Source organism: Saimiri boliviensis (assembly GCF_048565385.1).
Source record: "Saimiri boliviensis isolate mSaiBol1 chromosome 3 unlocalized genomic scaffold, mSaiBol1.pri SUPER_3_unloc_1, whole genome shotgun sequence".
In the NCBI taxonomy this organism is placed as follows: Eukaryota; Metazoa; Chordata; class Mammalia; order Primates; family Cebidae; genus Saimiri; species Saimiri boliviensis.
In genome coordinates this window covers 53,359-66,778 of record NW_027412492.1, presented here as the reverse complement: position 1 = coordinate 66,778, position 13,420 = coordinate 53,359, and the positions used below count along the sequence as shown (strand labels likewise).

General features: G+C 41.4%; 1 protein-coding gene across 1 annotated transcript; it reads left to right on the top strand.

The window, feature by feature from the left end:
* The first annotated feature begins 6,774 nt into the window (after nt 1-6,774).
* On the top strand, nt 6,775-13,147 carry LOC141583112 (tripartite motif-containing protein 60-like). The gene is given in 2 exon segments (XM_074392490.1): nt 6,775-6,987; nt 11,828-13,147. Coding segments are annotated over 2 exon segments (1,533 nt in total).
* Nucleotides 13,148-13,420: the final 273 nt, after the last annotated feature.

Sequence of the window (13,420 nt, the reverse complement as noted above, 5' to 3'; positions counted from 1 at the left end):
GAACACAGTAGATTTATATAGTACTTTAGTTTCATACTACTTTATTACTAAAAGCAAACACCTCTTACTTTAAACTACTTTTTCATATATAACTATTGTATGCTAGTCTTACTTTTTGCCAAAATCAATGTTTAATGAAGAGATGGCTTTGTTTCATGAGATTCAAACGATGTTATGCTTTAAAATAAACTCAGTACTTTTAGAAACATAAAAAAAAAAAAAAAAGAGTTAAATTCATAAAATCTGAGGGGAATGGTGTTTGCCAAGGGTTGGGAGTAGTAGAAATGGAAAGTTACGAGTCAACAAGCATTCCATTTTAGATAAACAAGATAAGTAATCTCTACAGACCTGCTGTAGAACATTGTACTTATGAGCAAGTATAGGATATTATACACTTGAAGCCTAGTTGAGTGGGTAGGTCTCATGATAAGTGTTGTTATGAAAAATGTAATTTAAAAATGCATATGTGTCACATTTCACCATAATATTACATACAATAGTAAAAATCTTGTAAATTTTTTTAACAGTCCAACAACTGAAGTAATTCACTGTACATCCACACTTAGAATATTACACAAACTGTATAATCTCTTCTGCACACTCTCAGATTAGCATTGCAGAGAACAAAATCTTTCTTTTTTTTTTTTTGAGACAGAATCTCCCTCTGTTGCCCTGGCTGGAGTGAAGTGGTGTGATCTTGGCTCACTGCAACCTCTGCCTCTCAGGTTCAAGCAATTCTCCCACCTCAGCCTCCTGAGTAGCTGGAATTACAGGTGCTTGCCACCACGACTGGCTAATTTTTGTATTTTTATTAGAGACAGGGTCTCACCATGTTGGTCAGGCTGCTCTCAAACTCCTGCCCTCAGGTGATCCATTTGCCTTGACTTCCCAAGTGCTGGGATTATAGGCCTGAGCCACCACACCCAACTGAAGCAAAATCTTTCTAATCACCACTACAAGTTCAGGAGGTCCTCAAGACCACCTTCAGTTTAATAATTCACGATAAAAGCTTACAAAATTCTGCAAACTTGATTTATCATGATTTAAGTTGTTTTGGCTACCATAACAAGACACCATCATTGGGTGGCCTAAAAACAGACATTTGTTTCTCCATATTATGGACACTAGGAAGTCCAAGATCAATGTGCCAGCAAGATAGGTTTCACTCTGATGCCTTTTCTCTCTTACTTGTGTGCAGAGAAAGAGCTCAGGTCTCTCTTCCTCTTCTGATAAGGCCACTAATCCCATCATGGGGACCCCACCCTCATGAACTCATCTAAACCTAACAACCTCCACAAAGGCACCACCTTCATATTTTTTCACTGTGCAAAATATAAAGGTGGCACCGTTGAGAAGTCATTAAGTTCAGATTAGGGCTTAAACACATGAATTTTCTATTTAAGAATGTAAAGAAAATTTGAATTTAAGAAAATATAGAATGAAAAAAATTTTTTTTGAATGTAAGAATGTAAGCCCTAAGAATGAGGCCTTAAACGTATGAATTTTCAAAAATACATAATTTTGGGGTGACACATTATTTGGTGCCTGTCACCATGCCTGGCTAATTTTTGTATTTTTAGTAGAGATGAGATTTCACCATAACAACTCATGAATACAGTTTAATAGAAGAAAAGAACACATTGAAATAAGCAACAGGGAAGAATTCTTGGAAGATAGAGAAATAGGAAAACCAAGAATCATTTTTCCCTACTTAGACATCAGTTGCACTAACAAAATCTCACTGATAAAACTGTTTTGGAACTCCGGATTATTGTGTGTGTGTGTGTGTGTGTGTGTGTGTGTGTGTGTGTGTGAGACGGGGGCTCCCTCTGTCACCCAGATTGAGAGCAGTGGCCCTATCTCAGCTAATTGCTACCTCCACTTACCAGGTTCAAGCAATTCTCCTGCCTCAGCCTGCAGAGTAGCTGGTTTTACAGGCATGCACCACCACACCCAGCTAATTTTTGTTTGTATTTTCAGTAGAAACATGATTTCACCATGTTGACCAGACTGTCTTGAACATCTGACCTTGTGATCCTCCAGCTTCAGCCCCTCGAAGTGCTGGGATTACAGGCATGAGACTCCACGCCTGGCCTTTGCAGTCTTTTTAAGGCTTGCAAATTCCAGGGGAAGTCTTGGAGGATAAATTGCCATTAACGTCAGTCAATTTTAGCTTTTATCTTAGCATCAGCTATGCATGGAAATAATGAGAAAAAAAAAAAAAACGCTACACAGCCTTTAGAAAACAAACAGTAAAATGACAAAAGTAAATCCCCTCTTATCAGTTATTATTTTAAATGTAAATGGCTTAAATTCTTTCTTCAAAGGCAGATTGGCAGAATTAAGTCTAAAATGATTCTCATATATATGGTCTAAAGAGAAATTCACTTTAAATCCAAAGACACAAACAGGTTGAAAGTGAATGAATGAAAAAGGTATTCCATGGAAACAGAAGCCAAAAGAGAGCAGTGGTCATCAGACAAAATACACATTACATCAAAAAGGCATTTACAAACCAAGTAACAAATGATCGGGCTGGGTGCATTGGCTCACACCTCTGATCTCAGCCTTTGAGAGGATGAGGTGGGTGGATCACAAGGTCAGGAGTTTGAGACCAGCTTGGCCAACATGGAGAAATCCCATCTCCACTAAAAATACAAAAATTGACTGGGTGTGGTGGTGGGCACCTGAAATTCCAGCTACTTAAGAGGCTAAGGCAAGGTGGGAGAATCTCCTGAACCCGGAAGTTAGAGGTTGCAATGAGACGAGCTGATACCATTTCACTCCAGCCTGGGCAACAAGAATGAAACTGTCTCAAACACAAAAAAGATCCAAATTGATGAACACTGACAAAATAGAAGAGATAAATATACAAATAACAGTTGAAAACATTATTAATAATAAATATTGAGATAGAATTTTGTTCTTGTTGCCCAGGCTAGAGTGTAGTGGCCTAATCTTCATTCAATGCAACCTCTACGTTCTGGGCTGAAGTGATTCTCCAGCCTCAGCCTCCAAAGTACCTGTGATTACAGGCACCTGCCACCATGCCTAACTGATGTTTGTATTTTTAGAAGAGATGGAGTTTTGCCATGTTGGCCAGGCTGGCCTCAAACTCCTGACCTCAGGTGACCTGTCTGCCTTGGCCTCCCAAATTGCTGGGATTATACGCATGAGCTATCTCACCTGACCACTTCCCTGTCTTCAGAGAAAAACAGAAAAAAAAAAAATTTTTTTTTTCTTGCAACCCCAGCTGTTGCAAAAAAAAAAAACAAAACCTTTTTCAAATGAATGTATAGATAATCAGCAGGTATATATTAACAAAATATATCTTTTGTATATTTTGTACACTACATTTACCATGTGTGAGCCTATTCAAAGTGCTTTAACTCATGAAAATTCATTTAGACCTCATACATCTAAAACGTAAGTTAAACTGTTATTGCCCCATCCCTCCTTTTATTTACCAAAAAAGATAACTGCTGAGGTCACACAGATGGAAGAGGACAGAGCATGGGTTTGAACTCCTGGAAGCCTGGTTCTAAAGTGAAGCGTTCACCACCACGCTTTACTTTCTTTCTCTAACCTGCAGAAGTACACAGGCACACATAGGTACACACACACATATACACATACATACATATTTCATACTACCTGCAAAAAGTCTGTCACGTGTCCTTGCAGACCTTTATGTATATACACATATTGACATGAAGAAGGAGAGTGATCTGCTAAATCCAGATGGAACAGACACAGAGCACAGCTACAAAGCATCTTAGAATGTGACAGGCATGAAAAATATTCCTTGGCTGATGATTGATACACTTGGCACAGTCTCAGTGGATGAGTATGGCTGAAAGCCAGATTGCTTCTGAACTCTTCTCACAGGGAAGAAGAAAATTCTTAAGAGCAACTGCTCCAGAAAAATAATTAAATTACATCTCTTCAGGTTAATTAGCATCTAGCAGGTGGACCGTATCCTGTTAAATTATGCTGTACCCAGTGAGGCATAGTCAGCCTTGCAGGATTCAGTGTCATATTGAGGGGGTTCCTATATTAAGTATTTATGTATTTATTTATTTATTTATTTACTTGGGACCTCCAGAGATCACCCACCTCGGCCTCCCAAAGTGCTGGGACTTCAGGCAGCAGCCACCAGGCCTGGTCTCTTAAGTAATTTTTTTTTTTTTTCTTTTAACTTTAAGTTCTGAGATACATATACAGAATGTGCAAATTTGCTACATAGGTAAATATGTGCCACGGTGGTTTCCGGCACCTATCAACCCATCATCTAGGTTATAAGCCCCTCCTGTATTCAGTATTTGTCCTAATGCTCTCCATCTCCTCAACCCCAAACCCCAACAGGCCCTCGTCTGTGGTGTTCCTCCCTGCGTCCTTGTATTCTCATTGTTCAACTCCCACTAATATGAGTGAGAACATGCAGTGTTTGGTTTTCTGTTCCTGTGATAGTTTGCTGAGAATGATGGCTCCCAGCTTCTTCCATGTCCCTGAAAATGACATGATCTCATTCTTTTTTAGGGCTGCATAGTATTCCATGGAGTAAATGTTCCACATTTTCTTTTTTCAGTCTATCTCTGATGGGCACTTGAGTTGGTTCCAAGTCTTTGTTATTGTCAATAGTGCTGCATTAGATATACATACGTATGTGTCATTATAATAGAAATATTTATAATTCTTTGGGTATCTTAAGTAATTTTTCTGTCACATACTGTGAGAGGTAAAGAAACCACTGTGGCTGGCTGCATCGTTTCAATTTAAAATACATCATATAAAGGATGGGCATGCTGGCTCATGTCTGTAAGTCATCCCAGTACTTTGGGAGCCTGAGGCAGGTGGATCACTTGAGCCCAGGCGTTTGAGATCGGTCTGGCCAACACAGTGAAACTCCTGTCTGTAGTAAAAACAGAAAAACAGGCCGGGCATGGTGGCTCACGCCTGTAATCCAAGCACTTTGGAGGTCAAGGCAGGCAGATCACCTGAGGTCAGGAGTTGAAGACCAACCTGACCAACATGGTGAAACCCCATATTTAAAACAACAACAACAACAACAACAACAACAACAACAACAACAAAAAACCCACAAAAACATCTGGGCATAGTGGTGCAAATCTGTAATCCCAGGCACTCGGTAGGCTAATGGGGGAGAATCACTGTAACACAGGAGGCTGAACCTGGGACGTGGATAATGCAGTGATCCAGGATGGTGCCATTGCACGCCAGCCTGGGGGAAATTTACAAATAAATAAATAAACGATGCACTCACTAACCGCAAAGTAATATGGGGGAAGCTGCTGCCCCTAGTATCTCTTTTTCTTTCTTTGTCAGCCGCCACTGGAATTTCAAAAAGTTGACCAACCAGGACTTTTCTTTATCTGTTGATTGTCTGGGTCACACCTCTAATCAACTGTCCACCACACATCCTTTCTAGGATCTATTAAAAGCATCAACAGGTCTTCTTCCTGAATTGGAAACAGTCGTTATTTCACCATTCCATTCTTATTACGTCATGTTTAAAATCCTTTACTGGCTTTTCTTTGCATTTGACAAAAACCAAAATCCTCAACTTTGCCTAAAGTTCCTTGTAACATTGATACTTGCCAATCTCATAAGCCTCACAAAAGCCATTTTCCATCTTTTCTACTTCTTGCAACAGCCACGCTTTAGTGTCAGCCAAATGACCTCGTTCAGTTCCTCTTCGACCAAGTTTTTAAAAAATTACCATTTCTGGCTGGACGGAATGGCTCACAGCTGTAATCCTAGCACTTTGGGAGGCTGAGGCAGGCGGATTGCCCGAGCTCAGGAGTTTGAGACCCACCTGGGCAACGTGGTAAAACCCCATCTCTACTTAAATACAAAATCAATCAATCAATCAATAAAAATAGCTGGGCATGGCAGCATGCGCCTGTAGTCCCAGCTACTTGGGAGGCTGAGGCAGGAAAATTGCTTGAAGCTGGGAAGCAGAGATTGCAGTGAGCTGAGATCACACCACTACAACCAGCCTGGGCAACAGAGCCACACTCTGTCTCAAAAAAAAAAAAAAAAAGCATGTTTTTGTATAGGCAGTGTCTGGCTATGTTACCCAGGTTTATCCTGAATTCCTGGCCTCAAGCGATCCTCCCACCTCTGCCTCTCAAGGGGCTTGGATTACAGGTGTAAACTACCATGCCCGGCCTGTACTAAACTTTTCTAAAAAGGCAGGGTTTCACCACATCAATCAGGCTGATCTGGAGCTCCTGACCTCAGGTGATCCGCTGCCTCAGCCTCCCAAAGGGCTGGGAGTACAGGCGTGAGCCACCTCGCCCGGCTCTGTACTAAATTCTCTAATGTGGAGTGTCTCCACATTAGCTCTTCTTTCAGCCTTGAAGACTCTGACCATGGAATTTGTCCAACGAATGCCTCTTCATACCTGAAATTCCAACGCCAATGTCACTTCCTGAGGTGAACCTGAGTTGGTAGGGTGGAGCACAATCCCACAGGGTGTGAGAGATCCACCCAGTCAGCCACTGTGATGCAAACTGAGCCACAGGCACGTCTGTTCCTCTTTCACGGGTGGAGGAAGCTCAACGACTCCACGCTGCGGCCGCAGGCTATGGGAAGCACTTGACCCAGCAAAGCACTCCCCTCCCTCACCATCTGGGAGGGGACGCTGTGCTGGTGAAGCTTTTAACCAGCTTGCAGCCTCACTTGGACCCTCAAGTTTGCTCATATAAATAAAAAATGGTGAGAATCCAAAGAGGTACCCCGGGGAATTAAATGCCACTTGGGGCCAACTGGGCCCTGATCATTGAGGAGGCCGCCGCACCTCTCAAAGCTTCACACTCTCCCTGCACCCAGGGTCACGGAGCATGCGCAGGCCCGCCCCGCCCACTTCCGGAGGACTCGCCAATCCCCGCACAGGCTGAGCTCCAGGCAGGAAACCGAGCACATTCCATCTTCCTTATTCTGCGCGAAAGTACCAGTTTGAAAGTATTAAGCAAGCATTGGGAGTCACCATAGCCACACTGTGTGGGCAGATGGGAAGAGCGATTTGTAAGAGACAGCATTCTTTATATTTGTTTTCTTTTTTTCTGTAGAAATGGGATTTTGTAGAGATGGGATTTTTCCATGTTGCTCAGGCTGGTTTTGAACTTCTGGGCTCACCGATCTGCCCACCTTGGCCTCCCAAGTTCTTGATTACAGGCCTGAGCCACCATTCCTGGCCATGAGTCCATATGAATGCTCATGACCAGTGGATGGAGATTCTGCATCCCAGGAATATGTATTTTCAATTCTTTCCAAAGTTGATTGTGTTAGTGGATGCTGAACTTGTAGATACGGAGGGTTATTTAAAATAAATGATGTATTTTAAAATTTGGAAACTTCTGTTTTATTCCACAATTAGTATAGGACAATTTTCTGAAGCACACCGTTACTGCAGTGAGCCTTTGGAAGTTACTACCTTTACTAATCATTTGAGGATTAACAACCTTATTAAGACACAACAGCTTTCAGGTTAAAATGTCAATGTGGCTTTTTACTGAGACGGAGCCTTGCTCTGTCGCCCAGGCTGGAGTACAGTGGCAAGATCTCCACTCACTGCAAGCTCTGTCTTCCAAGTTCAAGTGATTTTTCTGCCACAGCCTTCCAAGTAGCTGGAAATACAGGCATGTGCTGCCATTGCCAGCTAATTTTTTTCTTTTTCTTTTTTAGAGAAGGGCTTTCATCATGTTGGCCAGGATGGTCTCGATCTCTTGCCCTCGTGACCCACCCGTCTCGGCCTCCCAAAGTGCTGGGATTACAGGCTTGAGCCACCGCGCCTGGCTGTATTAACACACTTCTAAAACTTACGTAATTTATTCATTTATGCATAAAACCTGAGACAGTATTATTTCCTACTTTCTGAAAAGTGAAACTCAGAATTTAACTTGACCAAGTTGACCAAGTACCTGTAGATAGCAAAGTGTTAGAGTTGGATGAAAACCCAATTCTGTTAGGAATTGTTAGCTTTCAATTTCTATGTTCCCTGTTTTCACCATTGTAATGTTGGACCAGTAAGTGCATTATTCCCTGTTAAAATATTTGGGAGACATTATTAAGTATGAACAACTGAGCATATCAAATATGAAAGATGTAAGGTGGTTTCATATAGAGAAAAGCATAGGCTGCTCTGGGAGTGTAAGGAAGGAGCGCTACAACTTAGTGATTATCATGCCAGTGGCTATGCCAATCAGCGTAATGATGGGTAAGCGTGTTCAAATTCGTGTGGACTCGGCTTTTACATCTCTAAGTGAGGATGATAGCTCCTAACTGATGGAGTTATTCCGACGGTTTGGTTGAACCTGTCTATATGGAAGATCTTTAGCATAGTGCCTGACATATAATAAATTATCCTTGAGGACATGTCACTTGTGCTGAGTCTCTAGTTGCAAAACAGTCCTAGGAAAGAAGTGAGAGTAGGGTAATCTAAGCAGAAAGTGGTTTGTGCAGAAGAGGGAAAGCAAGATACCCATGTTTATTTGTTTTTGTTAAGTACTTTAGGGCACTGTAGCCAGATGAAGATAATGAAATACAGAGGGCTCTGAATGGTGAGCTCAGGGTGAAAAACTTTGTTGTGACTTATGGGGAGTTATTAACAGGTTATAAAGAGGGGAAACATGTAATTTGTTTAAAGAGTGAAGGCCTGAGGTACAAATTAATTGATGTCAACAAGCAATAGGCATGTTGGGAGCAGTGGCTCATGTCTGTAATCCCAGCACTTTAGGAGGCCGAGGCAGGCAGATCACCTGCAGTCCAGAGTTCAAGACCAGCCTGGACAACATGGCGAAAACCCATCTCCACATAATATACAAAAATTAACTGGGTGTGGTGGTGTATACCTGTTGTCCCAGCTACTCAGGAGGCTGAAGCAGGAGAATCACTTGAACCCAGGAGGTAGAGACTGCAATGCACCAAGATCCTGCAACTGGGCAACAGAGCAAGGCTCTACCTCGTGAAAAAAAAAAAAAAAGAACCAGTAAAGCCATTGGCAAATCTTGAATGTGGGGTAGTCTAGGACATAGGTGGAGGCAGGGAACATTTTTCTAGATTGAAAAAGATTTAAAAGAACTAATAAGCAAATGCAATTCATGGCTCTTGTTTGGTTTCAGATGACAAGAGATCTAGCAGAAAGTTCCTTTGGCCGGCCGGGCACGGTGGCTCATGCCTGTAATCCTAGCACTTTGGGAGGCCGAGGTGGGTGGATCACCTGAGGTCAGGAGTTCAAGACCAGCCTGGCCATATATATATATATATATATATATATATATATATATATATATGTAGAGAGAGAGAGAGAGAGAGAGAGAGAGAGAGAGAGAGACAGAGACAGAGACAGAGACAGAGACAGAGAGACAGAGAGAGAGCAGAGTTTCACCCTTGTTGCCCAGGCTAGAGTGCAATGACATGATCTTAGCTCACTAAACCTCTGACTCCTAGGTTCAAGTGATTCTCCTGCCTCAGTGTCTCGGGTAGCTGGGATTACAGGCATGCACCACCACACTGGGCTAATTTTGTATTTTTAGTGGAGATGGAGTTTCTCCATGTTAGTCAGGCTGGGTTAGGTAGCTTGCAAGGTTTGATGGAGGAATCTGACTTGCTTAAAATCAGGTACCTGTAGGTGTCTTGAAAGCAAACCAGGAAGTTTTGATCCCTCACTTTTATTTTGAAAGCATCAGACCTAAAGAAAGTTTGAAAGGCTGGGTATCCTTATACTTTTTTCCTGGATTCACCCCATTGTTAACTGTTTGTTACATTCATGTTTTCTCTGTTTATTTATGTTTTTGTTTGTTTGAGACACAGTCTCTCTGTGTCACCCAGGTTGGAGTGCAATGGTGTCATCTCAGCCCACTGCAACCTCCACCTCCTAGGTTCAAGCAATTCTCCTGCCTCAGCCTCCTGGGTAGCTGGAATTACAGGCATGCACCACCACACCTGGCTCACTTTTTATTTTTAGTGGAGACGGGGTATCTCTGTCAGGCTGATCTCAAACACCCGACCTCAGGTGATCTGCCCACCTTGGCCTTAAAAAGTGCTGGGATTAAAGGTGTGAGCTACCATGCTTGGCTATATATTTTGTTAATTGTGGAAATTTCTGAAAGTTTCAGATTTCCAGATGGCTTCCTGCTGTGTATTAATATGTATCTCCTAACAATGAAGCCATTTATTTATGTATTTATTTTTTGAGATGGAGTGTCGCTCTTGTTACCCAGGCTGGAGTGCAACGGCGCGATCTCGGCTCACCGCAACCTCTGCCTCCTGGGTTCAGGCAATTCTCCTGCCTCAGCCTCCTGAGTAGCTGGGATTACAGGCACGCACCACCATGCCCAGCTAATTTTTTATATTTTTAGTTGAGACGGGGTTTCACCATGTTGACCAGGATGGTCTCGATCTCTTGACCTCATGATCCACCCACCTCAGCCTCCCAAAGTGCTGGGATTACAGGCTTGAGCCACCGCGCCCGGCGAAGCCATTTATTTTTTACTATAATTTTATTGTACCTAATTTAACACTGGTAGAACATTATGTGAGATGGAGTCCATACTAAGTTTCTTACATTTATTTCTTCCCAATTCTCTCTTTATCTTTCTTTCCTTCCTTCTTTCTTTATTTCTTTCTTTCTTTTCTTTCTTTCTCTTCTTTCTTTCTTTCTTTTTTTTAATATATGGTTTCACTCTAGTGCCCACGGTTTAGTGTTGTCCTACAATCTCGGCTCACTGCAACCTGTATCTCCCAGGGTCCAGCGAAGTGATTCTCCTGCCTCAGTCTCTCAGGCAGCTGGGATTACATGCACATGCCACCTTGCCCAGCTAATGTTTTGTATTTTTAGTAGAGATGGAGTTTCACCATGTTGATCAAGCTGGTCTTGAACCCCTGGCTGCAAGGGAGTCATACATCTTGGCCCCTCAGTGTTGTGATTCCAGGTGTTAGCCACCATACCGGGCCTGTTTCCAGCATTTTTTTAGTTCTTTGTTGTTGTTGCTGTTAAATTTCAAGATTTCAGATCCAATCAGATATCACATGTTGTATTTTTCACGTTTCTTTCCTCTCCTTAAATCTGGAAATCTTTTTTATGATTGTTTTTCGTATAATTGACAATGTTATAGAATACATACCAGTTGTCTAGTAGGATTGCTCCACAATCTGAATTAATTTTCTCATGGTTAGCTTGAAAGTCAATATTTTTGGAAAGACTATGATATGAGCAATGCTGTAAAGTTGCCATTGCATTCTACCAAGAAGCACGTAAGTTTGTTCCACATTTTTAACATTGTGTGTGTGTGTGTGTGTGTGTGTGTGTGTGTGTGTGTGTAAGTAATGTATGGTGCGAATCTCTGCGATATTAATATCTTGTTTCTCCAAGAACATCCACCCAGTGATTTCAGCATTCTTTGATGATTCCTGTGTGAATGTTTAATACATTTGTGATTATGTAATCAGATTTGTAATGTTTTGTCTTTTCTCACTCATAGGGAGGATTCCTTATCTTAGACCTGAGTCTACTTTCTTGAGGAAAACTTGACTTTATTTCATTAAGAGGGAAGAGCAGCAACCCAGCTAATACGTTGAAATGTGCAATAGGCCGCAGGCTGTGAAGTATTCATGGCCGTAGACTCTGAAGCTAAGGAGCTGAGAAGTTTCTAGAAGCTGCCATCTACATGCCAAAGCAGTAAAACTGAAAGCCAATTCAAATTTCAAAGTCTGGGGGAAGATATGTACTGCTTACTGGGACTTAAGTCTAGAGAGCTAGGCCTTATTAAAATAATTACTTTACCTACCATCTTTGTTCAAGGCTCAATGGCTGACCTTCAAGCAGTGGCTAGCTGTCCCGTCTGTCTGGATTACTTGCTTTCCCTGCCCTTTTTGCCACTTTTGCTGTCCCGAAAGGAAATTGACAAGCAATCCTCAACTGGGTCATTTGACTGAAATTGCTAAGCAACTCCAGATAAGAAGCAAGAGAAAGCGGCAGGAAGAGAAGCATGTATGTAAGAAGCATAATCAGGTTTTGACCTTTTTCTGTCGGGAAGACCTAGAGCTTTTATGTCCAAGGTGCCGTTTCTCCACTGATCACCAGCTTCACTGTGTTCGGCCCAGAAAGAAGGCTGCCTCCCATCACAGGAAAAAATTGGAGGAATACAATGCTGCATGGAAGGAGGGAGTGGAACTAACTGAAAAAATCATAACTGTACAAACCAGAAAATCGTTAGAACTGAAGAAAAAGGTAAAACATAAGGAAGAAGAAGTCAGGTCTGAATTTGAGCAACTTAGGTTATTTCTCCAAAAGGAGCAAGAGACTGTTCTTGGGCAATTACAAGCTGAAGAGACGGATATTTTAGCACAACTAAATGAAAGCCTAAGAAAATTCTCAGATCATACCTCCTCATTAAAATATCTACTAAAGGAGATAGAGAGCACATATGTAAAGTCAGGACTGGAATTACTGGCAAATGTTAAGGATATCTATCACAGGTACAAAAATTTCAAATTCCCTGAACCTTTTTCATTCAGATTAAAAGAATACGGTTACCGTCTGCCTCCACAATATTCTGGCCTATAGAAAATTATCAAGCGATTTCAAGTAGATGTAATTCTAGATCCTGAAACAGCACATCATAAACTTGTAGTGTCAGCAGATAGGAAAACTGTGCGCTATGGAAATACAGTGCAAAACTTACCTTCAAACCCAAGAAGATTTTATCGCCTCCCAGCTGTTGTGGGTTCTAAGGGCTATAGTAGTGGCCGGCAGTACTGGGAAGTAGAAGTGAAAGACAAGCCTGAATGGATCCTTGGTGTCTGTGATGACTCTCTTCCCAGAAGGAGGAAGCGCTCACCAACATTAGTACAGAATGGATTGTGGGGAATTCGGCGATCTGGTCGAGATAATTATATTGTATTGGGTCATGAGGAAATTAATCCGCTGCCAAAAGTAGCACCTAGTAAGATTGGCATTTTTTTAGACTATGAAATGAGTGAGATTTCCTTTTATAATGTGAATGATAGCTCTCTACTGTATACTTTTAATAATGATTTTACAGGGCCACTTTGGCCTTATTTTTATACTGGAATGGACTCAAAACCTCTTAAAATTTCTAGAGTAAAAGATTGTGAATAAATAGCTGTTTGAAAACTGTCATTTCTTTTACACCTAGCAAACATGATAGAGCCAGTGAATCTAGTTTTGCTAATTCTGTATTTTCTGCTATTTTTCCCACCAAAGAAACCGCAGAATTGTTTATATGTCAGTTTCAGCACTAAAAAATGTGATGATAGGACCTACTTAATAACAAATTATGGGTCAAAGACAAACTACTTTAGAAATCCTGAAATAAAATACTAAAAATATATACTAAAGAAATGTATTATGTAAAAAAAATTATTACTCCAG